Source organism: Oncorhynchus tshawytscha, linkage group LG09 (genome assembly GCF_018296145.1).
Source record: "Oncorhynchus tshawytscha isolate Ot180627B linkage group LG09, Otsh_v2.0, whole genome shotgun sequence".
Classification (NCBI taxonomy): Eukaryota; Metazoa; Chordata; class Actinopteri; order Salmoniformes; family Salmonidae; genus Oncorhynchus; species Oncorhynchus tshawytscha.
The window spans coordinates 14,226,537-14,254,439 of NC_056437.1; the positions used below are offsets into that span (position 1 = coordinate 14,226,537).

The 27,903-nt window shown below is 43.8% G+C and overlaps 1 protein-coding gene across 1 annotated transcript; it reads right to left on the minus strand.

The window, feature by feature from the left end:
* Positions 1-1,293: 1,293 nt before the first annotated feature.
* dhx29 (DEAH (Asp-Glu-Ala-His) box polypeptide 29) lies at positions 1,294-27,891 on the minus strand. The gene is made up of 27 exons (XM_024430778.2): positions 27,323-27,891; positions 27,077-27,150; positions 26,875-26,988; positions 26,610-26,739; positions 26,350-26,477; positions 26,031-26,174; positions 25,600-25,726; positions 21,055-21,222; positions 20,493-20,661; positions 19,611-19,731; positions 18,966-19,328; positions 18,609-18,875; positions 18,235-18,378; positions 8,625-8,801; positions 8,073-8,213; positions 7,659-7,803; positions 7,336-7,456; positions 7,105-7,189; positions 6,781-6,998; positions 6,584-6,659; positions 5,285-5,509; positions 4,616-4,752; positions 4,225-4,315; positions 3,298-3,630; positions 2,889-3,020; positions 1,882-1,978; positions 1,294-1,679 (listed from the first exon to the last, which is right to left on the minus strand). The coding sequence occupies exons 1-27, from the start codon at positions 27,486-27,488 to the stop codon at positions 1,624-1,626; spliced, it is 4,149 nt and encodes a 1,382-aa protein (XP_024286546.1). The 5' UTR covers positions 27,489-27,891; the 3' UTR covers positions 1,294-1,623.
* Positions 27,892-27,903: the final 12 nt, after the last annotated feature.

Consider the following 27,903-nt stretch of genomic DNA (forward strand, 5'->3'; position numbering starts at 1 on the left):
ATAGAGGGGTTCCCCAGGGTTCCATTTTAGCTCCTGTGTTCTCAATTTTTATTAATGATTTGGGAAATGCAATGCAACCAGCAAAGTTGCATCTATACGCAGATGATAGTCATATATTCATGTGCTCCTTCTCTGGTTCAGGCTGTTGAAGAGCTCCAGACTGCTTTTCAGTCACTGCAGGCCTCCCTTTATGGTCTCAAACTGGTCTTGAATGTACAAAAAACAAAATTAATGAACTTTACCAGAGTTCGCACTCAGCCAGAGAACTTTAGCATTGTCACATCTGGTGGCTTATACATTGAAAAAGTGTAATCCTACAAATACCTTTGTATATGGTTGGATGACAAGTTGTCCTTTAAAGTTCATATGGATAATCTTGTAAGGAAGCTTAAATTGAAATTGTTTTCTTATTTTCGTAATAAGGCTTGCTTGCCGCTTATGGCTAGAAAGTAGCTTATTGAGGCCACTTTTCTCTCTGTAATTGAGTATGGTGACTTATTGTATATGCATGCAGGCTCCTCTGTCTTACAGAGATCAGACTCTGTTTATCATGCATCCTTTATTACAAATGCCAAGTCACTCACCCACCATTGCACCTTCTACCAAATGGTAGGTTGGACCTCACTTCATATACGCAGAAAGCTACATTAGTATATGTTCATCTACAAAGCCCTTTGGGGTAAACTCCCTCTTCACCACCAGCCAAGTTCTGTTTGGTAGCATCCGAACCGTTTGGGCTACAAACCAATGGGACCCCACTATAGAAAGATTCTGAGCAACGTGGTGTTCTTGTAAAGGCCAAAATCAATATTTTTTTCCGCAATTTTTTTTTATAAACATTTTTTTTTAATACCTAAATCAAATGGCTAAATGAGCCGTAGTATGACCATCTTAAAACATTTCCATGTCACCTTTTCACCCCCCTCCCCCAACAACCTAAACTTTAAAGAATTATGCAATAAGGCCCGAGGGGGTGTGGTATATGGCCAATATACCACGGTTAACGGCTGTTGTCTGGCACGACGCAACGCAAAGTGCCTGGATACAGCACTTATCCATGGTATATTGGCCATATACCACAAACCAGTGAGGTACCTTATTGCTATTATAAACTGGTTACCAACGTAATTAGAGCAGTGAAAATAAATGTTTTTTCATACCCATGGTATACGGTCTGATATACCATGGCTGTCAGAACCACCCAGTTTATAATCTGAAATAACTGTTTGGGCAGCACCAGTCTGACATAATTGCAGGAATATTTCAAGGATGTTTACTAGGCGCACACACAAGGCCATTAGAGTTTTGTTTATTTTAGAAAACAAAGACATGCTAATCACCAAAGGATGTTTGTTACATTCCGAGGGAGGGAGCTATGAATTAATTTCAAATGTTTATTTCCCTAAAACAGATATCAAACATAAATTAGCCATCAACACCTCATACAGCTTTATTTTGTTTGGCAACAGTCATCATTGATAAGAGAAGAAATATATTCTTTAATTTCATGATTTAAATGTCATTATACAGTGCAACCACCACCCTCTGCTTTAGGATGTCCATCTGTCCTTGGACAACCATGTATGACCGAGGTCTCCAATGAGAGGTCAGAGGTCACAGTGGTCAGAAGACATTCTCCATCTTTATCAGTTCTATTATCAACTGGATGGTCTTCTCATCTACGGGAGAGAGTAAAAGAGTAAACAACACCATTTACCACTACACAGTTAAACAACACACAGCACAATGTCATGAACACAAAAAAGAAAAATGTAGCGGGCTTAGGAAGAGACGAAGGATGAGGAAGATGGAAACAGAAAATGAGAGAGGGATTCAAGAGAAAAGGGAGGGGGAAAAGACAGAAAAAGGGTAGAATATTACCTTCTAGATTCATCCTTGGGTTCTCCAGCTTCTTCTCCAGTAGTGAGTCTATGAGCTTCCTCAGATGTTTAAAGATCACTCCGATCCTCACTGGGGCCTGGGAGAGAGAGAGGAGGACAGGGAGGAACAGAGATCAGACAGAGCCTTGCTTGCGACAGTATGCTCAAGTACAAGGGTTTCCTGGACCTAGATTAAGGCTGCAGTCCAAACACAGTAATTTTAGCCCTCGCAATAGCCACTTTCCCTTGGGGGAATCCTCGTCAAAACCGGATGCAGTTTGATTGCCATCTTAAGTGGAGGTCCAATTCACTAACGTTGCCCCCTCGGTCCTTGATTTAGCTTGAGGGAGCAAGTGAAGAACTTTGATCACTTGTGGGGTTGATATGACCCACAATTCAATGCAAACTGTAGTCACGTGTCAAATTGAATCAACATGGCTGAATTTTCGGCATGTCAGACAAAATTATGACGCTAGCTTGCTAAAAAAAAATATATAGATGGCATTGATTTTAGCATTGGCAAATTGGCTTAGTCTCGTAGTGAGGACCCTATGAAAACGTAGTTAGCTTCATAAACATATTTTTGGGGAATTCAGAAATGTATTGGAATAAAGTAGCTAGCTACCTGACAGGACTGCTAGCTAGCTGTTAGCTTACTAGGTACATTAATAGCTTTAGGTTGTTTGTTTTTAAACTCAATTTCAATATTTCCTCCAACAACGTTGCCTCTCCGATCAACACTCTTCCTCGCTTGGGCAAGGGACATTTAAAGTACACTCGGATGTAATGATGTAAAACATCATTCAAGGGCTGAGGGTTTAGGGCCGAGGGCTGTCTACTTTGAATTTGGATTGTAGCCTTTTTTATCTGGGTCTGGGAAACTGGCTACAAGAGTTTGATTTTCTTTCTCTTTGTGTATCACACTGTCTCTGCTGTAGCACTGACACACCACTCTAGTCATTCACGACACAGACATGTAATACAGCTGACCCAGATATGAACCCTGACCTGGAAGTGTATCCATCCATCCAGAGAGATGAGTCTCTCCCGGTGTTGTACGTCGATGTCCCCTCCAAACAGTAGCATGGGGAAGGGAGAGATCAGCGTCGTGTCCCGCAGGTAGATCTTAGAGTATTTTACCTGAGGGAGAGTCAAAATTAGATTAAAAAAATGTGCAACTTAATAGTATTTTACCTACAATTACACACAGTAAATTATTCTATTTACGCCTACCTGGAGCTAGAGGTTGCCCCGGCCTAGCCACATCCTTGGTTAGGATTACAAGTAGGGAGAATTTGATCCTATCTCCAGTTAAGGGCACCTTCTACACCCAGTGAGTAATCGATTTCACCATAGAGATTACAGACGGGTAGATTGAATGATCATGGATCAATAGATCTCTATGGGACCAACTGACCTTCTCCTGGAAGAGCAGCCAGCCGCGTGTCTGCAGGCAGCGGTTGACAGAGGAGGGGTGGACTTGGGCCTTCCCCTGGGCGGTCTCCACAGAGCACGCCACCCGGTCCAGGACGTCCACAGAGGGAGCGTAGAGGATCCGCCCCACGCTGTCATACAGTCCTGCCGTCAGCACCGCGTTCAGGACACAGATCTGAGGCTTACCAAGGGGGGTGAGGGGAGCCTGGGGACCTCTGGGGTCAGACCGATCCCGGGAAGGTGGTCCTCGACCGGACCTGGAGGAACCAGAGAATCCAGCCTGGTCCATCATACGCATCAGCTCCTGTTTGATGTCCTGATGGAGAAGAGATCCATGTTTAATGTCCTTACCAACCACTCTAAATGTCATATGATCTCTTATAACTACTGTCACTGTGTACAGCAGTTGTACATGCTCAACAGGGTTGGGGTAAATTCAATTTCAACGGCCTCCCGAGTGACAAAGTGGTCTAAGACACTGCATCGCAGTGCTAGCTGTGCCACTAGAGATTCTGGGTTGGAGTCCAGGCTCTGTCGCAGTCGGCTGCAACCGGGAGACCCATGAGGCGGCGCACAATTGTCCCAGCGTCGTCCGGGTTAGGGGAGGGTTTTGGCGGCAGGGTCCTTGTCCCATCGCACACTAGCGACTCCTGTGGCGGGCCGGGCACAGTGCACGCTGACACGGTCACAGTGTTTCTTCTGGGTTAAGTGGGCATTGTGTCAAGAAGCAGAACTCCCAGACGGGAGTTGCAGCAATGAGACAAGACTGTAACTACCAATTGGATACCACAAAATTTCAATTCAGTCAATTCAAGAAGTAAACTGAAATTTGAAATAGACCCCAACCCTGATGCTCACTGTTAAAGCATATCAGATGAGAGAACCATACACAAGTTAGAAAATAGAGTACCTCTATGGTGATGAGGGCGGTACGGTTCAGGAAGTGTTTCCTGCAGTAGGCCATTTCAGCTCGATATCCCTCACTGCGTATGTTCTTCCACCTGTTAGCAGAACAATACCATTAGAGAACAGAAACCAAGATGGTGGCTGAGCCATTAAAATGGCACAGGAACAATCAACTTCTTCAGGGTTAGGCTATGTGTCATTGCTTTTAAAAAAATGTATTAGGCACAATATGGAATAAAATGTATTGAAACAGAGAGGGACTAGGTGAACTTGACCAAGACACACGTTTTCTTTACTGTCGCAAAACAATTTGCTGCCACGTGCCCAACTGAACATGACCCTGAATTATCTCTCAGATTTGAGTCATTCATACTCTTGAAAAGAGATGCACCTACCCCAGGTAAGCATTGTAGATAGTCAGGTGATCTGAGTTGGCTACAGCCAGGGCAGCTTTAGCCAGGTTAGCCTGATCCTTCTGGTTCATGGGTGTGGCAAAGGGAGACTTCTCCGAGATCGCTGCTGCTATAGTCGCCTGCAATACAATTACATTCAGTCATTATGGAAATTAGATTTATCCTTTAAAGCTGGAATCCTTAGTTGCTACATCTATTTTTGGACTTAAAAATAAATTCTATATACCCATTTATTCTTGAAGAAAATAACTTCTAAATGCCTCTTGAGCTTAGTTCAACTGTCGTACCCCATCAGTACCCAAAGTATAAGCTTGTTTTACTCCAATATTTGTAAACAATGTCAAATGTAAACAAACACTGTATAGCCTGAAAACATGGTTAAAACTATAATTTTGATATCATGGATCGTCAGTCCTTGAATCCATAGCTCTTGTCTATGAATTTGAGAGTGGTTAAATTTCTCCAGGCCCATCCCTCAGCTTTTTACCAAGACACAGGCGGGGTGACTGCTTTGTTCTTGTTTCAATTAAGGATTCTAGCTTTAACTAGGTGAGTCCCATTTCACATGTTTGATTGCTGATTTTGCAAGCAGTTAATACAATACAATGCTAATTCAGATATGTATGACACCCCGCATGGACTGTAACTTACAATGGGGTCCAGGCAGCCCAAGATGGCACCAAAGATGAGCATCTTGCCGATCTTGACGTTGACAGGCAAGGTGGCGAGATGGTGACCCAGCGGGGTGAGGGCGTGGCCCTCCGGTATACACGCTCCGATCCTCCGGAGCAGGCACACGGCGTTACTCACAGACTGGGGCTGGGGCGCGTCTAGGGCTCGACACAGGAACTCCTCTGGAGAGCCATACTCACATTTCTGTATAGGGGACAGAGACGGAACAGTGATGGTTAGGGTGGTTTACAGTGGTTAGGGTGGTTTACAGTGGTTGAGGTGGTTTACAGTGGTTTACAGTGGTTTACAGTGGTTATGGTAGTTTACAGTGGTTTACAGTGTTTAGGGTGGTTTACAGTGGTTAGGGTGGTTTACAGTGGTTAGGGTGGTTTACAGTGGTTAGGGTGGTTTACAGTGGTTAGGGTGGTTTACAGTGGTTAGGGTGGTTTACAGTGGTTACGGTGGTTAGGGTGGTTTACAGTGGTTAGGGTGGTTGAGGTGGTTTAGGGTGGTTGAGGTGGTTTAGGGTGGTTTACAGTGGTTAGGTGGTTTACAGTGGTTTACAGTGGTTAGGGTGGTTTACAGTGGTTAGGTGGTTTACAGTGGTTAGGGTGGTTTACAGTGGTTAGGTGGTTAGGTGGTTTACAGTGGTTAGGGGTGGTTTTACAGTGGTTAGGTGGTTTGGTTACAGTGGTTTACAGTGGTTAGGGTTAGGTGGTGAGGTGGTTTAGGTGGTGGTGGTGAGGTGGTTTAGGTGGTTAGGTTTTACAGAGGTGGTTTACAGTGGTTAGGGTGGTTTACAGTGGTTACGGTGGTTTACAGTGGTTACGGTGGTTTACAGTGGTTAGGGGTGGTTTACAGTGGTTTGGGGTGGTTACGGTGGTTTGGGGTGGTTACGGTGGTTTGGGGTGGTTGGTGTGGTTACGGTGGTTACATTGAGATTGCCATCTATTTTTCAAGTGAGCCCTGTGAGTGGATTGTTCCTGTGTTTATTATGAAGAATATCTAAGAATAATTAAGCAATAAGGCACCTTGGGGGGGGGGTTGTGGTAAATAGCCAAATATACCATAGCTAAGGGCTGTTCTTAGGCACAGTCCTTAGCTGTGGTATATTGGCCATTTACCACAAACCCCAGCTGCCTTATTGCTATTATAATGTAATTAGAGCAGTAAAAATAAATGTTTTGTCATACCCGTGGTATACGGTCTGATATACCACGGCTGTCTGCCAATCAGCATTCAGGGCACGAACCACCCAGTTTACAGTTGTCAGTGTACCATGATATGAAGACACAGCTCCTCCAGTGGAACCCTCAGTATCTCTGGTATGGAGTAATCCATGAAAGCCTGAAACCTGTTACATAGAAGAACATTCACAATCAGGCTGTAACTTGTGTAGCTGCTGACCTCAGATAAGGCAGTAGAGGTATTTGTGTCGTAGACAGCAACTTGTTCTGTGATTGAGAGGGGCTGACCTGAATTTGGGGTACAGGCGGAAGCAGAAGCCGTCCCGCACGCGTCCTGCTCTGCCTTGCCTCTGGAGGGCGCTGGCCTTGCTGACAAACGTCTCCACCAGGGAACTCATCTGGCTACTCTCATGGTACTTGTTTTCTTTGGTCTTTCCGGTATCAATAACGAACACAACATCAGGTATTGTTACTCCAGTTTCCGCTATGTTTGTGGACAGCACAATCTAAAATAGGGTAGACAGGGTAATAAAAATTAGTTTTTCACTTTTGTTAATTCATAGCGATATGTATCTCAGTTCATCACTGCACTAAACAAAGAAACCCCAGTACCTTTCTAACTCCAGTAGGGGGCACTGTAAATGCAGCAGCCTGGTCCTTAGATGACAGTGTGGAGTGCAGGGCTACCAGTTTGTACCTGGACAGTGAGACATAAACCAATCTCTTTATGAAAGCTAAAACCTTTGCTACAACAAAATAGTTTATAAATTAATTTAGAAATTGCTAGCACGCAAGATGGCATTCTTCTCAGGATGACATTGTCAGTGAAGACTATAAACTCACCTGTCTTTGCCACGGAACCTCTTGTCTGTGGAGAGCAGGTCATAAAGCTGTTGGATGTGGGCCAGACCTGGGAGGAACACCAGAACAGCTCCATCCACCACTGCAAACTGAGGAGACTTATCTGGGGGAAGGGGAAAAAATATTACAGTTGGCGCAACACCTATCAATCAATCAACATCTAAATTGCCCCAACATGTAGTATAGCCATATCAACAACCATAAACCAAATATAAACTGGACTAACTCTCCAGTCTCCAGCTCTCTCCACGTCCTCACACTAGGCTGAATGAACCCGCAACTCTGTCCAGGAGCTGTGTATTTACCCAGGTAGTCGAGCAAGTCCAGGACCAGTTCCATGTTGATTTTGTTGGGGTTCATGTACTGCAGGGCGTGGCGGGTCCGGCTGCTGAAGTGGTCCAGGTCAGGACCCAGGTCCCAGCCAGAGCCTGAGTCTTTCACTATAAACTCCTGGAGAACACACACAAAACACCATGAGTTACATATTGGTTCCTGTTCACTGTAATGCACAACATGGATCTGAGGCATTTGCAGTAGTGTAGAATAGGATAGCACACAGCACAATGATTCAGTATAGTTAAGGAAATAAGGCATTTCTACAGTGTTTTCAGAGACAAGTCAGTAATCAATCTGGCCCTGTGACCCAATGCAGCAGGTAGGTACTATCACCAGGCCCCTCAATCCCAAAGATCTCACCCCTCTGTCACATCCCCTCTCACCTGGTGCTGCATGCTCTTCCCTCCTTTCTGCGTGAAGTTGATGTTGACCTCCTCCTCCTCCTCCAGGATCTTTTGGCTGTATTCAGAGTCCTTCTCCAGGACATAGCCTGTCTCCTCCACTATGTCCTCCAGATGGAACACCTGACAATAGAGGTGCAACAAAGCACTTCAGAACCACAGAAATATAATCACTTTCCGCTTTATTGCCGTGGGGACACTCAAAATGGCCGACCAGTCCACACATTATGACATTTTATTTCACCTTTCTATTCATTTTAATGATATGGTCAGAACACATCAGGACAACACCATACAACAGAATATCTGAGAGACACACTGTAACAATGCTCTACTACATCAATCGCTGAAATAACATTTTATATCAGGACAACCACAAGTAGTATGATACAAATAACATCCTTTTTGGCACTTAGACAGACTAGGACAGGAATATAATTCACTTGTGATGGAAAATACCATTTAAACAGAAAATACAGTTCATATTTTCATATCTGTGAACTATAGGGAAATGAAAAGTTCCTGACATCTAACCTCGACAGGGAAGGTTCTGCCAGGGATGTTGACTATAGGACAGCGGTTGAAGTAGGCAGCGAACTTATCACAGTCGACCGTGGCGCTCATCATGACCAGGTGCAGGTTGGACCGTTTCTGGACCATATCCTTCAGGATGGTCAGCAGGAAATCAGACTGGACGCTGCGTTCATGGACCTAGAATGGATGAGACAGACAGCGTGTTTGGGATCGGTTTGAGCAAGGCAAGGCAAGGCGCAGCATAGTTTATTTTGGTTATTTGGCATGCAGGGTAATATGTAGATTAGTAAGTCTGCCCAGTTTGGCTGCAATGTAGTTGATCTGAAACATGCACAGACTGAAGTGTGAGAGTCTGACCGAACCCTGGGCACAGTGGGCAGTGTGTAAGAGGTCAGGTGTCTAGACTAGAGTTTTCATAGATCAGCCTGGACACAAATTCCACAGACGCAATCGGGAACTGAGCGGGTCCAGATCCAGAATTCAAAATAATTTCACAGGTCTGTGTCAGATCTGTTATGATTGTCATGGGTCAAATCAAATCAAATTGTATTAGTCACGTGCCAAATACAACAGTGAAATGCTTACTTATGAGCCCCTAACCAACAATGCAGTTAAAAAAAAATAAGAGTAAGAATAAGAAATAAAAGTAACAAGTAATTAAAGAGCAGTAGTAAAATAACAATAGCGAGACTATACACAGAGGGGTACCGGTACAGAGTCAATGTGCGGGGGCACCGGTTAGTTGAGGTAATATGTACATGTAGGTAGAGTTATTAAAGTGACTATGCATAGATGGTAACAGCAGAGTAGCAGCAGTGTAAAGGGGGGGGGGGGGGTGCAAATAGTCTGGGTATCCATTTGATTAGATGGTCAGGAGTCTTATGACTTGGGGGTAGGAGCGGTTTAGAAGCTTCTTCGACCTAGACTTGGCACTCCGGTACCGCTTGCCCTGCGGAAGCAGAAAGAACAGTCTATGACTAGAGTGGCTGGAGTCTTTGACAACTTTTAGGGCCTTCCTCTGACACCGCCTGGTGCAGAGGTCCTGGATGGCAGGAAGCTTGGCCCCGGTGATGTATTGGGCCGTTCGCACTACCCTCTGTAGTGCCTTGCAGTCGGAAGCCGAGCAGTTGCCATACCAGGCAATGATGCAACCAGAGGAAGCTCTCGATGGTGTAGCTGTAGAACCTTTTGAGGATCTGAAGACACATGCCAAATATTTTCAGTCTCCTGAGGGGGAATAGGTTTTGTCATGCCCGCTTCACAACGGTCTTGGTGTGCTTGGACCATGTTAGTTTGTTGGTGATGTGGACACCAAGGAACTTGAAGCTCTCAACCTGCTCCACTACAGCCCTGTCGATGAGAATGGTGGCGAGCAATGTCCTCTTTTTCCTGTAGTCCACAATAATCTCCTGTCTTGATCACGTTGAGGGAAAGGTTGTTGTCCTGGCACCACACAGCCAGGTCTCTGACCTCCTCCCTATAGGCTGTCTCGTCGGCAAACTTCATGTTGGAGTCGTGCCTGGCAGTGCAGTCATGAGTGAACAGGGAGTACAGGAGGGGACTGAGCACGCACCCCTGAGGGGCCCCCGTGTTGAGGATCAGCGTGGCGGATGTGTTGTTACCTACCCTTACCACCTGGAGGCACCTGAATAGCATTCTCACATGTGTTCCTTTTGTCCAGGTGGGAAATGGCAGTGTGGAGTGCAATCAAGATTGCATCATCTGTGGATCTGTTAGGGCAGTATGCAAATTGGAGTGGTTCTAGAGTCTCTGGGATAATGGTGTTGATGTGAGCCATGATCAGCCTTTCAAAGCCCTTCATGGCTACAGACGTCAGTGCTATGGGTCGGTGGTCATTTAGGCAGGTTACCTTTGTGTTCTTGGACACAAGGACTATGGTGGTCTGCTTAAAACATGTCGATATTACAGACTCAGACAGGGATAGGTTGAAAATGTCAGTGAAGACACTTGCCAGTTGGTCAGCGTATGGTTGCATTACATGTTTTGGAAATCCGTCTGGCCCTGCGGCCTTATGAATGTTGACCTGTTTAAATGTCTTCTATCGGCTGCGGAGAGCGTGATTACACAGTCTTCCGGCAGCAGCTGGTGCTCTCATGCATGTTTCAGTGTTATTTGCCTCGAAGCGAGCATAGAAGTAGTTTAGCTCGTCTGGTAGGCCTGTGTCACTGGGCAGCTCTTGGCTGTGCTTCCCTTTGTAGTCTGTAATGGTTTGCAAGCCCAGTCACATCCGACGAGCGTCAAAGCCGGTGTAGTACGATTCGATCTTAGTCCTGTATTGACGATTTGCCGGTTCGTCGTTTGATGGTTCGTCGGAGGGCATAGCGGGATTTCTTATAAGCTCCCGGGTTAGAGTCCTGCTCCTTAAAAGTGGCAGCTCTAGCCATTAGCTCAGTGTGGATGTTGCCTGTAATACATGGCTTCTGGTTGGGGTATGTACGTATGTACGGTCACTGTGGGGATGACATCATCAATGCACTTATTGATAGAGCCAATTGTGTTACATTCTCCTACATTCAATTCACATTTACACAAACTTCAGAGTGTTTTCTTTCAAATGGTACCAATAATATGCATATCCTTGGTTCTGTGCCTGACCTACAGGCAGTTAGATTTGGGTATGTCTTCAGGCGGAAATTTAAAAAAGTAGGGGGGGTAGCTCTAAGAGGTTTTAACATAATCACTAGTAAACTACACATGATTGATGATATTACTAGTTTATCTAGCTTGTCCTGCGTTGCATATAATCGATGCGGTGCCTGTTTATTTCTCATCGAATCACAGCCTACTTCGCCAAATAGGTGATTATTTAACAAGCGCATTCGCGAAAAAAGCACTGTCGTTGCACCAATGTGTACCTAACCATAAACATCAATGCCCTTCTTTAAAATCAATACACAAGTATATATTGTTAAACCTGCATATTTTGTTAATATTGCCTGCTAACATGAATTTCTTTTAACTAGGGAAATTATCTTGCGTTCCGTGCAAGCAGTCAGGGTATATGCAGCAGTTTGGGCCGCCTGGCTCGTTGCGAACTGTGTGAAGACCATTTAATCCTAATAAAGACCATAATTAATTTGCCAGAATTGTACAGAATTATGACATAACATTTAAGGTTCTGCAACGTAACAGCAATATTTAGACTTAGGGATGCCACCTGTTAGATAAAATACGTAACGGTTCCGTATTTCACCGAAAGAATAAACGCTTTGTTTTCGAAATGATAGGTCATTATTATGGTCAAATCTGGAAACTAAGGCTCGTATTTCTGTGTGTTATTATGTTATAATTAAGTCTATGATTTGATAGAGCAGTCTGACTGAGCCGTGGTAGGCAGGAGCAGGCTCGTAAGCATTCATTCAAACAGCACTTTCATGCGTTTGCCTGCAGCTCTTTGCTGTGCTTCAAGCATTGAGCTGTTTATGACTTCAAGCCTATCAACTCCCGAGATTAGGCTGGTGTAACCAATGTGAAATGGCTAGCTAGTTAGCTCGGCGCGCGCTAATAGTGTTTCAGTCGGTGACGTCACTCGCTCTGAGACCTTGAAGTAGTTGTTCCCCTTGCTCTGCAAGGGACGTGGCTTTTGTGGAGCGATGGGTAATGACGCTTCGAGGGTGGCTGTTGTCGATGTGTTCCTGGTTCGAGCCCAGGTAGGGGCGAGGAGAGGGACGGAAGCATGATTCACAATATACACTGCATTCGGGAAAGAATTCAGACCATGACTTTTTTCACATTTTGTTACTTTACAGCTGTAATCGCTGCCAAAAGGTGCTTCAACAAAGTACTGAGTAAAGGGTCTGAATACTTATGTAAATGTTATATTTCAGTCCATGTTTTTTTATACATTTGTAAAAATGTATGAAACCTGTTTTTGCTTTGTCATTATATAGGGTATTGTGTATAGATTGAGAGGGTATTGTGTATAGATGAGATAAATCTATTTTAGAAGGCTGTAAAGTAACAAAACGTGAAAAAAAATCAAGGAGTCTGAATTCTTTCCGAATGCAGTGTATATTGTGAATCACCCATAAGTTTGAAAATAATCTTATATGATTTCTAGGCCATATCACCAAGTCCTAAGAATATGGTCATTCAGTAGACATAAGGAAAGATGAGTAACTCAGTGAACATATGGTACAGAAGACCAAGTCATGCTGTTCAATGAGGAACATCGGAAATTCAGATCAACTGACTGAATTGAAATGAAGGGTTTGACTACAACCCCGAATCAATGCATGACATAAGGAGAGCTGAGCAACTCATGGTTCAGTTTAAACTGAACAGATCTTGAATCAGTTAAACATTGTCATCACGTCTTTCTCTCACCACAGGAGTTGTCAGAGTATGAAACATGAACATGGAGTTTGACCCTCCCATTGAAATCAATACCAGCTGTTCGTGAGGGACTTAAAAGGGGCAATCAGCAGTTGCTACATCCATTTCCAGAGTTCTAAATTAATGATATGTACCCATTGATTCTTGAAGAACATAACTTCTCAATGCCTCATGAGCTGCCACACTCCAATGTTAGTAAACAACGTAAATGTAAACACATATCATAATAAGCCTGAAAAACACACATCCATAGCTTTATGAATGGTTACATTTCTTCATCCCCACCCATCAGCTTTTTACCGAAACAGTGGCGGGGAGTGCACTTCGTTATCGTTTCTGTTTTGAGTAGAGGTCGACCGATTAATCGGAATGGCCAATTAATTTGGCCGATTTCAAGTTATCATAATCGGAAATCGGTATTTTTGGACTGCGATTTTTTTTAAAATATTTTTTTTACAACTTTATTTAACAAGGCAAGTCAGTTAAGAACACATTCTTATTTTCAATGATGGCCTAGGAAAGGTGGGTTAACTGCCTTGTTCAGGGGCAGAACGACAGATTTTTACCTTGTCTGCTCAGGGATTCAATCTTACAACCTTACAGTTAACTCGTCCAACGCTCTAACCACCTGCCTCACGAGAAGCCTGCCTGTTACGCGAATGTAGTAAGAAGCCAAGGTAAGTTGCTAGCTAGCATTAAACTTATCTTATAAAAAACAATCAATCATATTCACTACTTACACATGGTTGATGATATTACTAGTTGATCTAGCGTGTCCTGTGTTGCATATGAAATCCAAGTTTATTTGTCACGTGCACCAAATACAACAGGTGTCAACCTTACAGTGAAATGCTTTCTTACAGGCTCTAACAAATGGTGCGAAAAAAAATGGTGTTTGTGTGTGTAGGTAAGTAAAGAAATAAAACAGTAAAAGGACATTTGAAAAAAAGAGTAGCAAGGCTATATACAGACACCTGTTAGTCAGGCTTATTGAGGTAGTATGTATATATACAGTGCCTTGCGAAAGTATTCAGCCCCCTTGAACTTTGCGACCTTTTGCCACATTTCAGGCTTCAAACATAAAGATATAAAACTGTATTTTTTTGTGAAGAATCAACAACAAGTGGGACACAATCATGAAGTGGAACGACATTTATTGGATATTTCAAACTTTTTTAACAAATCAAAAACTGAAAAATTGGGCGTGCAAAATTATTCAGCCCCTTAAGTTAATACTTTGTAGCGCCACCTTTTGCTGCGATTACAGCTGTATGTCGCTTGGGGTATGTCTCTATCAGTTTTGCACATCGAGAGACTGAAATTTTTTCCCATTCCTCCTTGCAAAACAGCTCGAGCTCAGTGAGGTTGGATGGAGAGCATTTGTGAACAGCAGTTTTCAGTTCTTTCCACAGATTCTCGATTGGATTCAGGTCTGGACTTTGACTTGGCCATTCTAACACCTGGATATGTTTATTTTTGAACCATTCCATTGTAGATTTTGCTTTATGTTTTGGATCATGGTCTTGTTGGAAGACAAATCTCTGTCCCAGTCTTAGGTCTTTTGCAGACTCCATCAGGTTTTCTTCCAGAATGGTCCTGTATTTGGCTCCATCCATCTTCCCATCAATTTTAACCATCTTCCCTGTCCCTGCTGAAGCAAAAGCAGGCCCAAACCATGATGCTGCCACCACCATGTTTGACAGTGGGGATGGTGTGTTCAGGGTGATGAGCTGTGTTGCTTTTACGCCAAACATAACGTTTTGCATTGTTGCCAAAAAGTTCAATTTTGGTTTCATCTGACCAGAGCACCTTCTTCAACATGTTTGGTGTGTCTCCCAGGTGGCTTGTGGCAAACTTTAAACAACACTTTTTATGGATATCTTTAAGAAATGGCTTTCTTCTTGCCACTCTTCCATAAAGGCCAGATTTGTGCAATATACGACTGATTGTTGTCCTATGGACAGAGTCTCCCACCTCAGCTGTAGATCTCTGCAGTTCATCCAGAGTGATCATGGGCCTCTTGGCTGCATCTCTGATCAGTCTTCTCCTTGTAGGAGCTGAAAGTTTAGAGGGACGGCCAGGTCTTGGTAGATTTGCAGTGGTCTGATACTCCTTCCATTTCAATATTATCGCTTGCACAGTGCTCCTTGGGATGTTTAAAGCTTGGGAAATCTTTTTGTATCCAAATCCGGCTTTAAACTTCTTCACAACAGTATCTTGGATCTTGGCGCTTTTAACGGACCTCTGAGACTAGCACAGTGCAGGTGCATTTATACGGAGACTTGATTACACACAGGTGGATTGTATTTATCATCATTAGTCATTTAGGTCAACATTGGATCATTCAGAGATCCTCACTGAACTTCTGGAGAGAGTTTGCTGCACTGAAAGTAAAGGGGCTGAATAATTTTGCACGACCAATTTTTCAGTTTTTGATTTGTTAAAAAAGTTTGAAATATCCAATAAATGTCGTTCCACTTCATGATTGTGTCCCACTTGTTGTTGATTCTTCACAAAAAAATACAGTTTTATATCTTTATGTTTGAAGCCTGAAATGTGGCAAAAGGTCGCAAAGTTCAAGGGGGCCGAATATTCGCAAGGCACTGTATATAATTCTGTGTGATTATTTAGGTATTTAGTAAATAAATAATTAAGCCTATTTGTGTATTGCTGATTGAACTTATTAGTTAGGGTTCGTGCAGATAACCCATTTCTTACAACAATCAGAATGAGACTGATCAAGGTGCCGATTAATAATTGACTGCTATTGATATAAAAGATCTTCAGATCTTTAAGAGAGTGGATTCTGGAGATAACCGCTCTATATAAATTAATGCTTCCCCAGGTTATTAATGGTTTAATTGTTGCATGGTTTAATTCAATCACGTAATAAATTAAACGTTAGGTAATCGATTTGATAAAATAGCATGTCATATAATTTAATCATAGTCAGAGATACGACAGGCCAGATTGGGAATTCAGCCAGGACATCGGGGTTGACACTAGAGGTTGACTGATTAAATCGGAAAGGCCGATTAATTAGGGCCAATTTCAAGTTTTCATAACAATCGGTATTTTTGGACGCCGATTTTGCCTTTTTTTTTTTTACAACTTTATTTAACAAGGCAAGTCAGTTAAGAACACATTCTTATTTTCAATGATGGCCTAGGAACAGTGGGTTTAACTGCCTTGTTCAGGAGCAGAACGACAGATTTTTACCTTGTCAGCTCTGGGATTCAATCTTGCAACCTTGCGGTTAACTCGTCCAATGCTTTAACCACCTGCCTCACGAGAAGCCTGCCTGTTACGCGAATGCAGTAAGAAGCCAAGGTAAGTTGCTAGCTAGCATTAAACTTATCTTATAAAAAATCTAATCAATCAATAATAATCAATAGTTAACTACACATGGTTGATATATTACTAGTTTATCTAGCATATAATCAATGCAACGCAGGGGGATGATTTAACAAAAGCACATTTGCGAAAAAATACCAAACGGTTCTGTATTTCACTGAAATAAACGTTTTGTTTTCGAAATTATAGTTTCCGGATTCGACCATATTAATGACCAAAGGCTTGTATTTTTGTGTGTTATTATGATAGACTTAATTCTATGATTTGATATTTGATAGAGCAGTCTGACTGAGCGATGGTAGGCAGCAGCAGGCTCGTAGGCATTCATTCAAACAGCACTTTTGTGCGTTTTGCCAGCAGCACTTCGCAAGCACAGCATTGTTTATGACTTCAAGCCTATCAACTCCCGAAATTAGGCGGGTGTAACCGATGTGAAATGGTTAGCTAGTTAGCGGAGTGCGCGCTAATAGCGTTTCAAACATCACTCGCTCTGAGACTTGGAGTGGTTGTTCCCCTTGCTCTGCAAGGGCTGCGGCATCTGTGGAGCGATGGGTAACGCTGCTTCGAGGGTGGTTGTTGTCGATGTGTTCCTGGTTCGAGCCCAGGTAGGGGCGAGGAGAGGGACGGAAGCTATACTGTTACACTGGCAATACTAAAGTGCCTATAAGAACATCCAATAGTTAAAGGTATATGAAATACAAATGGTATAGAGAAAAATAGTCCTATAAATACTATATTAACTACAACCTAAAACCTCTTACCTTGGAATATTGAAGTCTCATGTTAAAAAGGAGCCACCAACTTTCATATGTTCTCATGTTCTGAGCAGGAAACTCAAACGTTAGCTTTTTTTACATGGCAAATATATTGCACTTTTACTTTCTTCTCCAACACTTTGTTTTTGCATTATTTAAACCAAATTTAACATGTTTCATTATTTACTTGAGGCTAAATGGATTTTTATTCATGTATTATATAAAGTTAAAATAAGTGTTCATTCAGTATTGTTGTAATTATCATTATTACAAAAAAACAAACAAAAACAAAACAAAAAAAAAAATCAGCCAATTAATCAGTACCGGCTTTTTTTCCGATCCTCCAATAAATCGGTATCGGCGGTGAAAAATCATAATCGGTCAACCTCTAGTTGACACCCCTACTCTTATGATAAGTGCCATGGGATCTTTAGTGACCACAGAGAGTCAGGACACCCGTTTAATGTCCCATCCAAAAGACGGCACCCTACACAGGGCAATGTCCCCAATCACTGCCCTGGGGCATTGGGCTATTTTTTAGACCAGAGGAAAGTGTGCCTCCTACGGCTCTTCAACACCACTTCCAGCAGCATCTGGTCTCCCATCCAGGGACTGACCAGGACCAACCCTGCTTAGCTTCAGAAGCAAGCCAGCAGTGTGATATGCTGCTGGTAAAGTATCTTAAAAAATGAAATAGAGGCCTCCTTAGTGGCCCAGCGGTCTAAGGCACTGCATCGCAGTGCCAGAGGCATTCCTACAGACCCAGGTTCGATCCCGGGCTGTATCACAACCGTCCGTGATCGGGAGTCCCATTGGGCGGCACACAATTGGCCCATCGTCTTCCGGGTTAGGTTAGGGTTAGGCCGAGGGTGCTTCACTTGGCTCATCGCGCTCTAGCGACTCCTTGTGGCCTGCCACAAGGAGTCGCTAGAGCGCGATGAGCCACATTGGTGCGGCTGGCTTCCAGGTTAAGCAGGCGGGTGTTAAGAAGCGCGGCTAGGCGGGTCATGTTTCGGAGGACACATGACTCGATCTTCGCCTCCCGAGCCAGTTGGGGAGTTGCAGCGACGAGACAAGATCCAAATTGTGGAGAAAAAGGGGTAAAATACACAAAAGAACATAGATAAATAACAATAACTAAATACCTCGTCCACTATGATGTGGGTCAGAGAGCTGAGCATGTGGTCCTGCTGCAGCTTCCTGAGGAGAACCCCGGTGGTGCAGTACAGAAGACGGGTTGAGTCCGAAGACTTGTTCTCCATCCGGATCTGGTAGCCGCACAGCGATGACTAAAACATCAACATTGTAAACATGTAATAGAAAATACCTTCATCAAATGTGTTGCATTCAACTCTTCCCTTACCCAACACCTAACCTTTTTGAGGCACCCTATATATCCTAAACCACACAAAAACCACCTAACGTAACCCCAACCTACATGTAACTTATTGTTGTCAAGCTCAATCCAATCTCAAACCACCTAACCACTTCCACCAGCCCATCACATATTCCCTCTAACCTTGGATCCAGGCCCATCGTCACAGCCCAGCTCCTGAGACACCCTGCTGGCCAGACTCATGGCAGAGATCCTGCGTGGCTGGGTGACCACTATGTTACAGGGCTGTGCAGCAGCTCCCCCAGTCAGAAGCTCCTCTAGGATAAACTGGGGGATCTGGGTACTCTTCCCGCTGCCCGTCTCCCCCGCTACCACCACCACACGGTTGCGTCGCAGAGCCTCCATAACCCGCACGCGGTGCTGGAACACCGGGAGCTGCTCTCTGTCCGTCTGTAGAGTTTAGAAACATTTAGTAAAGTGTCCCTCCACAATATTACAACTATTGATAAGACATTAAAACTGATTAAAAACATTACAGACCTGTAACCGCCTGGACAGGGCCGAGCCACGGAGCTTCAGAAGAAGGGACCGAGCCGCCACCTCTGCAACCCCACCACCTCTCTCCTTCGGGGTAATGGTTTTCCCTGGGTCCTCCTCTTCCTCCAGGTTGGCCAGGCTCTCCCAGTCATCCTCGAGCTCGTCCCCAGCTCCCTGCAGCCCTGGCTGGGGAGGAGGACACTTCTTCTGGGGTTGCTGCTGCTTCAGCCGGGTCAGCAGTCGGGTGATGAATTGGTCTCGGGGTTTGTTGATGGCTGTGCGGAGCTCCTCCTCCTCTGCCTGCTCGCTGTCCCGCCACTCCAGCCACACCTCACGGTACGTGGGAGGGATCAACATATGGACTGACTGGGATGGAGAGAGAGCAAGAGAGAGACAGAGAGAAATCGAGACAGAGAGACACACACACACAGATAGAAAGGCAGACAGAAAGAGACAGACAGACACACAGACAGAGAGAGCAAGAGAAAGAGAGACAGACAGAGAAATAAAGAGACACAGAGAGCGAGAGTGAGAGACACACACAGACAGAGAGAGACAGACAGACACACAGGTTACAGTTATTGGAATGTAAAACAGCATCAGAAACACACCTGACCCTAGTTGAGGTTACATAGAGTATGAACTCACCTGTCCTTTACATAGGTTGTAGATGGCCAGTGTTGCACCCAGGTGCTGAGCCTGCATGCCGTCCTCAGTGAGAATATTGGGACAAACCTCCAAAACATCATCCAGTCTCTGAACACGAACCCTGGGAGAAACAATACCAGTCTTACTGTGAGACAAAACTTATAACACATCATACACTGTCTAAGTCTGGCTGACACCAAACTCCAAGTCTTCACCACTTGGAAAGACTCTTTGATGTTGCAGGCATGATAATGAAGGAGGCTGTGATTTTTTACAGGTTGGTTCTCCTCTGTGTCTTTCTCACTCAAATGCCCACACAGACAACCACACACAGCCCCTGAGCCCCACTGCCCCTAACCCGGATTGGTTCTCTCAAACTTTTTTTCTTTCCTGGGGGTTGAGACCTCACGGAAGTGGGCGGCGCTTAGGGGCTGTGTGTGGCTGTATCAAGGTTAGGGGGTGGCTCTCAGGGGCTGTGTATCGCTGTATCAGGGTTAGGGAGTGGCGCTCAGGGGCTGTGTTTGGTTGTATCAGGGTTAGGGGGTGGCGCTCAAGGGCTGTGTGTGAATTCTGCATTTAAAACAGACTCCAGTCCAGCTCTCCCTGGCTGTCTACCATGTCAGCCAGGCTAAAACTGTCCATCTTCCAAACACTATCCCTGGAGGATAACAGATTGCAGAAAACAGATGTGCAGCTTCTCTGACTATCAATGTTAAGGTAAATTTCATTTTAATGCAGTTAATTCAGTAAAATAAACTGAAATTCCAACTCAATGAAAACTCATTGAAAAAGCAGTTGACTGAATGAAATGGCATTGACCACAAGCCTGCAGACTACTTTAACAACATGCCAGAGATCCTGAGATTGGATCCAATCACTCACCTGCACTTCCAGTATCTCCCAGCAGCAACCTTCTGGAAGGAGGGAGCAGGGCTCTTAGGGAGGTTCTTCCTGACCCAGTCAATCAGGAACTGTTTGGGGGACTTGCCGGTCCAGCTGCGAGCCGTGTAGTCAAAGTTACGGATGTCTTTAGGCTCATTATTTTTCGCTGCTAAGGAGACAGAAATAAATATGATGTTTTATTACGAAACCTCAGTACCACAGTCAGTTATACTGTAATGTGTAGGATTTTACTACACAACTTAGTATGCATTTGAACACTCATATACAACTGCCATGCACTATTGTTTTGAATAAGTACAGATATAGTGCATCATATACTCAGTTGACACCACAGGAGGCTGGTGGTGCCTTAATTGGGGAGGATGGACTCCTGGTAATGGCTGGAGTGGAATAAGTGGAATGGTATCACCAACATCAAACACATGGTTTCCATGGTTTCCATGTGTTTGATGCCATTCCATTTGCTCCTTCCCTGCCATTATTATGAGGTGTCCTCCCCTCAGATTGACCAAACAAAGACATTTGGTCAATCCATACTTACTTTTCTCTGCGGGAGGGGGCGTTTCCTTTTCAGCTTGTTCAAACAGGCCGAATGCCAGTTCTTCCTTGCCCTCAGTTGGAGCAGGTGGTTTCTTCTCCTCGATTTTGGGCGTGTCTACAACTTTTATCACTGTGTTGAACATAGGATGGGATTCTAGTGGCTTCATCTCTAAAATGTGAATAGAAACATAACCATTAATATGTGGTGTGAAAATAAAACCTATATAAACTCAGCTAAAAAAGAAATGTCCCTTTTTCAGGACCCTGTCTTTCAAAGATAATTCGTAAAAATAAAAATAACTTCACAGATCTTCATTGTAAAAGGGTTTAAACACTGTTTCCCATGCTTGTTCAAAGAACCATAAACAATTAACAGGTACAGGATGGCAACAACAACTGCCCGAGTTACACCAGGAACGCACAATCCCTCCATCAGTGCTCAGACTGTCCACAATAGGCTGAGAGAGGCTGGACTGAGGGCTTGTAGGCCTGTTGTAAGGCAGGTCCTCACAAGACATCCCCGGCAACAACGTTGCCTATGGGCACAAACCCGTCGCTGGACCAGACAGGACTGGCAAAAAGTGCTCTTCACTGATGAGTTGCAGTTGTCTCACCAGGGGTGATAGCCGGATTCGCATTGATCATCGAAGGAATGAGCGTTACACCGAGGCCTGTACAGTCGTAACCAAAAGTTGAGAACGACACAAATATAAATATCTTTAGAATATTATATATTTTTGTCAGATGTTACTATGGAATACTGAAGTATAATTACAAGCATTTCATAACTGTCAAAGGCTTTTATTGACAATTACATGAAGTTGATGCAAGAGTCAATATTTGCAGTGTTGACCCTTCTTTCTCAAGACCTCTGCAATCCGCCCTGGCATGCTGTCAATTAACTTCTGGGCCACATCCTGACTGATGGCAGCCCATTCTTGCATAATCAATGCTTGGAGTTTGTCAGAATTTGTGGATTTTTGATTGTCCACCCGCCTCTTGAGGATTGACCACAAGTTCTCAATGGGATTAAGGTCTGGGGAGTTTCCTGGCCATGGACCCAACATATCGATGTTTTGTTCCCCAAGCCACTTAGTTATCACTTTTGCCTTATGGCAAGGTGCTCCATCATACTGGAAAAGGCATTGTTCGTCCCCAAACTGTTCCTGGATGGTTGGAAGAAGTTGATCTCAGAGGTGTGTTCTTTATTCATGGCTGTGTTCTTAGGCAAAATTGTGAGTGAGCCCACTCCCTTGCCTGAGAAGTAACCCCACACACAAATGGTCTCAGGATGCTTTACTGTTGGCATGACACAGGACTGATGGTAGCACTCACCTTGTCTTCCCCGGACAAGCTTTTTTCTGAATGCCCCAAACAATCGGAAAGGGGATTCATCAGAGAAAATGACTTTACCCCCATCCTCAGCAGTCCAATCCCTGTACCTTCTGCAGAATATCAGTCTGTCCCTGATGTTTTTCCTGGAGAGAAGTGGCTTCTTTGCTGCCCTTCTTGACACCAGGCCATCCTCCAAAAGTCTTTGCCTCACTGTGCATGCAGATGCAGTCACACCTGCCTGCTGCCATTCCTGAGCAAGCTCTGTACTGGTGGTGCCCCGATCCCGCAGCTGAATCAACTATAGGAGACGGTCCTGGCGCTTGCTGGACTTTCTTGGGCGCTCTGAAGCCTTCTTCACAACAATTGAACTGCTCTCCTTAAAGTTCTTGATGATCCGATAAATGGTTGATTTAGGTGCCATCTTACTGGCAGCAATATCCTTGCCTGTGAAGCCCTTTTTGTGCAAAGCAATGATGATGGCACGTGTTTCCTTGCAGGTAACCATGGTTGACAGAGGAAGAACAAGAAACAATTCCAAGCACCACCCTCCTTTTGAAGCTTCCAGTCTGTTATTCGAACTCAATCAGCATGACAGAGTGATCTCCAGCCTTGTCCTCGTCAACACTCACACCTGTGTTAACGAGAGAATCACTGACATGTCAGCTGGTCCTTCTGTGGCAAGGCTGAAATGTAGTGTAAATGTTTTTTGGGGATTCAGTTCATTTGCATGGCAAAGGGGGACTTTGCAATTAATTGCAATTCATCTTATCACTCTTCATAACATTCTGGAGAATATGCAAATTGCCATTATTCAAACTGAGGCAGCAGACTTTGTGAAAATTTATATTTGTGTCATTCTCAAAACTTTTGGCCACGACTGTACTCTGGAGTGGGATTGATTTGGAGGTGGAGGGTCAGTCATGGTCTGGGGAGGTATGTCACAGCATCATCGGACTGAGCCGGTTGTCATTGTAGGCAATCTCAACGCTGTGCGTTACAGGGAAGACATCCTCCTCCCTCATGTGGTACGCTTCCTGCAGGCTAATCCTGACATGACCCTGCAGCATGACAATGCCACCAGCCGTACTGCTCGTTCTGTGCGTGAGTTCCTGCAAGACAGGAATGTCAGTGTTCTGCCATGGCCAGCGAAGAGCCCGGATCTCAATCCCATTGAGCACGTCTGGGACCTGTTGGATCGGAGGGTGAGGGCTAGGGCCATTCCCCCCAGAAATATCCGGGAAATTGCAGGTGCTTTGGTGGAAGAGTGGGGTAACATCTCACAGCAAGAACTGGCAAATCTGGTGCAGTCCATGAGGAGGAGATACACTGCAGTACTTAATGCAGCTGGTGGCCACATCAGATACTAACTGTTACTTTTGATTTTGACTCCCCCCTTTGTTCAGGGACTCATTATTCCATTTATGTTAGTCACATGTCTGTGGAACTTGTTCAGTTTATGTCTTGAATGTTTTTATGTTCATACAAATATTCACACTAAGTTTTTAGAAAATCAACGCAGTTGACAGTCACAGGACGTTTCTTTTTTTGCTGAGTTTACTTCTAGGAAATATTATTTAAAAAAAATGCTCTGTGGTCAAATACGGAACATTGGTGAATATGTTATTGTAAATAGTTTGAAAGAATGTATGCAGATCAGGGGTGGGCAACTGGCAGCGGCCCCCATTATGTAGGCACACGGATACATTTCCAAATACCAAAACATCAAATATTTACAGTATCATAGGACTGGTACTGTATATATATATTTTTAGGAACTCAGTCCAGGGTCTCAGCTTACTGTTGAGAGTTAGAATAGTAGAACACACAAAGTGCAATTTCGAAAATGGGTTGTGCATCAGCAGTTCCTCTTTCTATGTCAGTCAGTAGCTAGGTTTCCATCCAGTTTGCAACAGATTTTCATGCAAATATTCAAAGATTTGTATAAAACAATATGAGCACTTTCCCACCAGGGATGTGTTTCAATTAAACTGACCTTTTGTGGATAAAAGGCTGTGCATGATGACATAGTGCACATAAAAATGTACTTTTGCCATTAGATTCCAATGGGTTTCCATCGCATTTTCAACTCTGCTGATGGTTTTGTCACAAAACTGTTGTAATATAGTAAATATGCCTAATCTGGTCTTGGCAGATGTGCTCTAACCAACAGCTGGCAGATACAGTGCAGGTAGGCTACCTGCATTATGAGATTATTATAGATAAGAGATATTTATTTGTATTTGTCAAACGGTGGCCAAGCATTGATGTCAACAGAGTAAGACCCTCAATATTTATTGGAAAGGAGCATCAAGCTCATCACCTTGCACTATCACCCCCCTGTGAAGTTCATAACTTATTTAATCTGTAGTCTAAAAAACTGCATGCATTCCTGAGTCGTAGTGGGAGGACCACACAGCATATCATCGTGTGACTCCAAGTTTACTTCCATATGATGGTTATTGTTATTACATCATAAGGGTGTTTCTACTGCCATTTCTTGCATAATTAATTTTACAGACACAAAAAGATCCCACTATGTCTAACGAACAAATTGTCTGTCGGCATTTATAAAATTGTACCGTCATTTCATGTTTCCATCAGCCCGGTCTTTACTTTATTCACGCGTCAGGTAATCAAATAGTTGGATGGAAACCTGGTTACTGACAGTCACTCAATTAAAAATGGTTTTAGATTGGTAAGTTATCTAAACTTGTAGTAATCATGGTTGAATTACCAACTGGGTGGTCCCCCATTGATTTTGTTAATCACTCTGATTCAGATATCATATTAAAAACTGCTAACATTTCTTTCTACTCTATGGAAAAATGTGTACAAGTGCAGGAAAGTAGCTGTAAAACTTCACATTTTTCTCCACGCCCCATGGCAAAATTAGTAGAATTAGATTAAATGAGTTATAAAACAACAACATCTTCTTTCTGCCCCATGGCTAAATATGTAGAATTGGAGCAAACGTGCTTTAAAATGGAAAAATGATTCTGTTGTTGGGGGAGGGGGCAACAACATTTTGCTTAGGGCCGGCTCCGGCTCTGACTGCATGTGTGGGTATGGATGTGAGTACGGAGACCGACGTGCCACTGAGGCCCCTCATGATGAGTTCCGATTTTCTGTGGCACCCATCCCCGTTCAAAGTTGCCCGTCCCCGATATAGATAATGTGGGTGTTCAGTTGACAATGGAGGACCCAGACAGACCTTGCTGTATGACTCTGATTCTGTCCTGTGCAGTCCTCTGTCCTCCTTTGTCCTTCTTGGCCTTGGCTGTAGCAGCCATCTCCTTGGCATCGTACAGCTGTGCAGTGAGCACCAGGTACCTGTCGTTCTACACAACATCACATGACATAACCAGAGTGAAGGGAAACAGTACTACCCATCAAGTAGTGCCCAGTAGTTATAATCCCTAGAACTTTCAGAAAAGTAGCCTGGGTGCCAGTCTGTTTCTGCTCTCTTGCTAACTCCTTATGGAATTGTCATGCTAAACATTCCATAATGTGTTGGCAAGAGTGCAGAAACAGAGTTGCACCCAGGCTATGAGAAAAGTAAGACCAGCTTAGATTGTCACCATTTATACAGTACATATCAGTGTAACAGGTGAATGTGTGACATGATTGCTGAGTTCAGCTTACCGGATCAAACTTCTCATCCAGTTCTGGGTTCCGTGTCTTCTTCCCACTCTGCTCCTCCTCTTCTTCGCTGCTCTCCTCACTGGACTGCTCTGCGTATCTAAGGATCCACTCCTTCACACTGGCTCCCTCATCCTTCACAGGCACCTGTCAACATGGAGATCACCATGGAGATGACTGATCATTCATTGACTCACAGACTCAGAATGTGTAGAAAATGTTTCCCATAATCTTACGTTGCCAGACTGTAAATGTCACATTTGCTCCGCATACTCTAAGCAACACAATAGGAAAGAATGGATCAAGGCTATATTTTCCCCACCTTTGCAGGCTCTTTCTTCGGCTCTTTGGGAGACTCAGGTTCGGGTGCTTGGGGTGCAGGCTGGAACTTTGGCTTGGTCTCATGGTTCTCTTCCTGCATCCTCTGACTGAAACCTGCTGGCAGCTCCTCTGGAGGAGAGGAGGTGGAGGGAATGAAAGAAAGCTAGAGTAAAACGAGTCAGTCAGAGGATCAGTGAAGAAGTTTACTGCGATAAGAGGGTAAAAAAAAAACAGACAATTTGAAAATCAAAGTATAAGTACCATCTTTCAGGTTCAGGCAAAGCCAGTCGAGGGCAGAGTGCAGGTCTCCTCCATACAACACACTGCTTTTCATGGCTTCCTCAATGTGCTCCGTCTTAAACTTGAACTTCTGCAGAGCTAAGTAGAGATCCTGTATAACACAATCACAGGCTACATCATGACAGTGTAACACAAAGCATATGACATTAGAATATATTAACAAAATACATATGACAGACATGTGAATAAAGGATTGTTTGTTACTGTGACACATGATGTTCTTTACCAGCAGTTTCTTGTTGGTGAGTCTTCCTGATATCGGTCCTTTGTCTCCATTCTCTTGCCTGAAATCATTGATCAGTTTGATGATCTTCTTCTCCAAGTCTGTTTGAATGACAACCTGTCACAGAAGTAAAACATTTCAGAACGTGTTTATAAAGTAGTAGGCTAATAACAGGGTTAAACATCAGTCTATTCTGCACACTTACTTTGAGTATAGACTTGTCAGTGACTCCTCCTGTGTCCACTTGTGCTGTGTTTGTGAGGCTGTAGGTCTTTGGACCTGTCAAACAAGTCAATGAAAGTGTCAGACTCACACAGATGGTTTAATTATGCCTGCCATATGCCATCCAACATTGAATCATGTATTACAGGCTATCATTACCCACCAGGGGTTTCTGACTCATAACAATAGCCACAGCCTTCTGAGACATTACTTTATATGAGTGACATACCTTTTGGCTTGATATCTTTCACAGCAGCTTTAGCAGGAGTTGGCTTCTGCTTTTTCCCAGTAGTAGCAGGGTCAGCCACGCCGTTTCCAGCAGCAGGAACATTGTTGCCTGCTGCTGCCGGTTGGACTGTAGGGACAGTGGCTGATTTCTTCTTCTTTCCACCCATTCAGAAACTGTGATCTGTTGCCCTACAGGTCTAATAAATTGAAAAACATCTGCCAACAGCTAATTTCATATGTTTCTTAAAATATAACGGTTGTTTGGCTACTCTAAAAACAGATAGATAGCTAGTAACGTTAGCTAGTTAGCAAACAGCTACACCTTGCAGGCACCGGTGAAAAGACACAAGCACTTCCAACGCAATCTGTTTGTCACGTTATAATAACACGTTAAAACACCGCTCTACTAAACTAGTATATAGTCAGTTTAAACGATTGACTATTCAAGAGTGGAGTCGAGCATGTTTTCTATATTCATAATAATGTTGTGGCTAGTTTGCCAAATAATAAAACTCGTCTAAAATATTTTTCGCGAGTTATGAATTGGTAGTTTCCGGTTTCCGTAGCGGAAGTAATATTGTT

Coding starts and splice junctions, on each gene's coding strand:
- dhx29 (XM_024430778.2), bottom strand. CDS start 27,488: ATGGGTGGAAAGAAGAAGAAATCAGCCACTGTCCCTACAGTCCAACCG. Junction 26,989..27,076: donor CTGACAAGTCTATACTCAAA/GTAAGTGTGCAG, acceptor CTTCTGTGACAG/GTTGTCATTCAAACAGACTT. Junction 6,999..7,104: donor CCCCTACTGGAGTTAGAAAG/GTACTGGGGTTT, acceptor ACCCTATTTTAG/ATTGTGCTGTCCACAAACAT.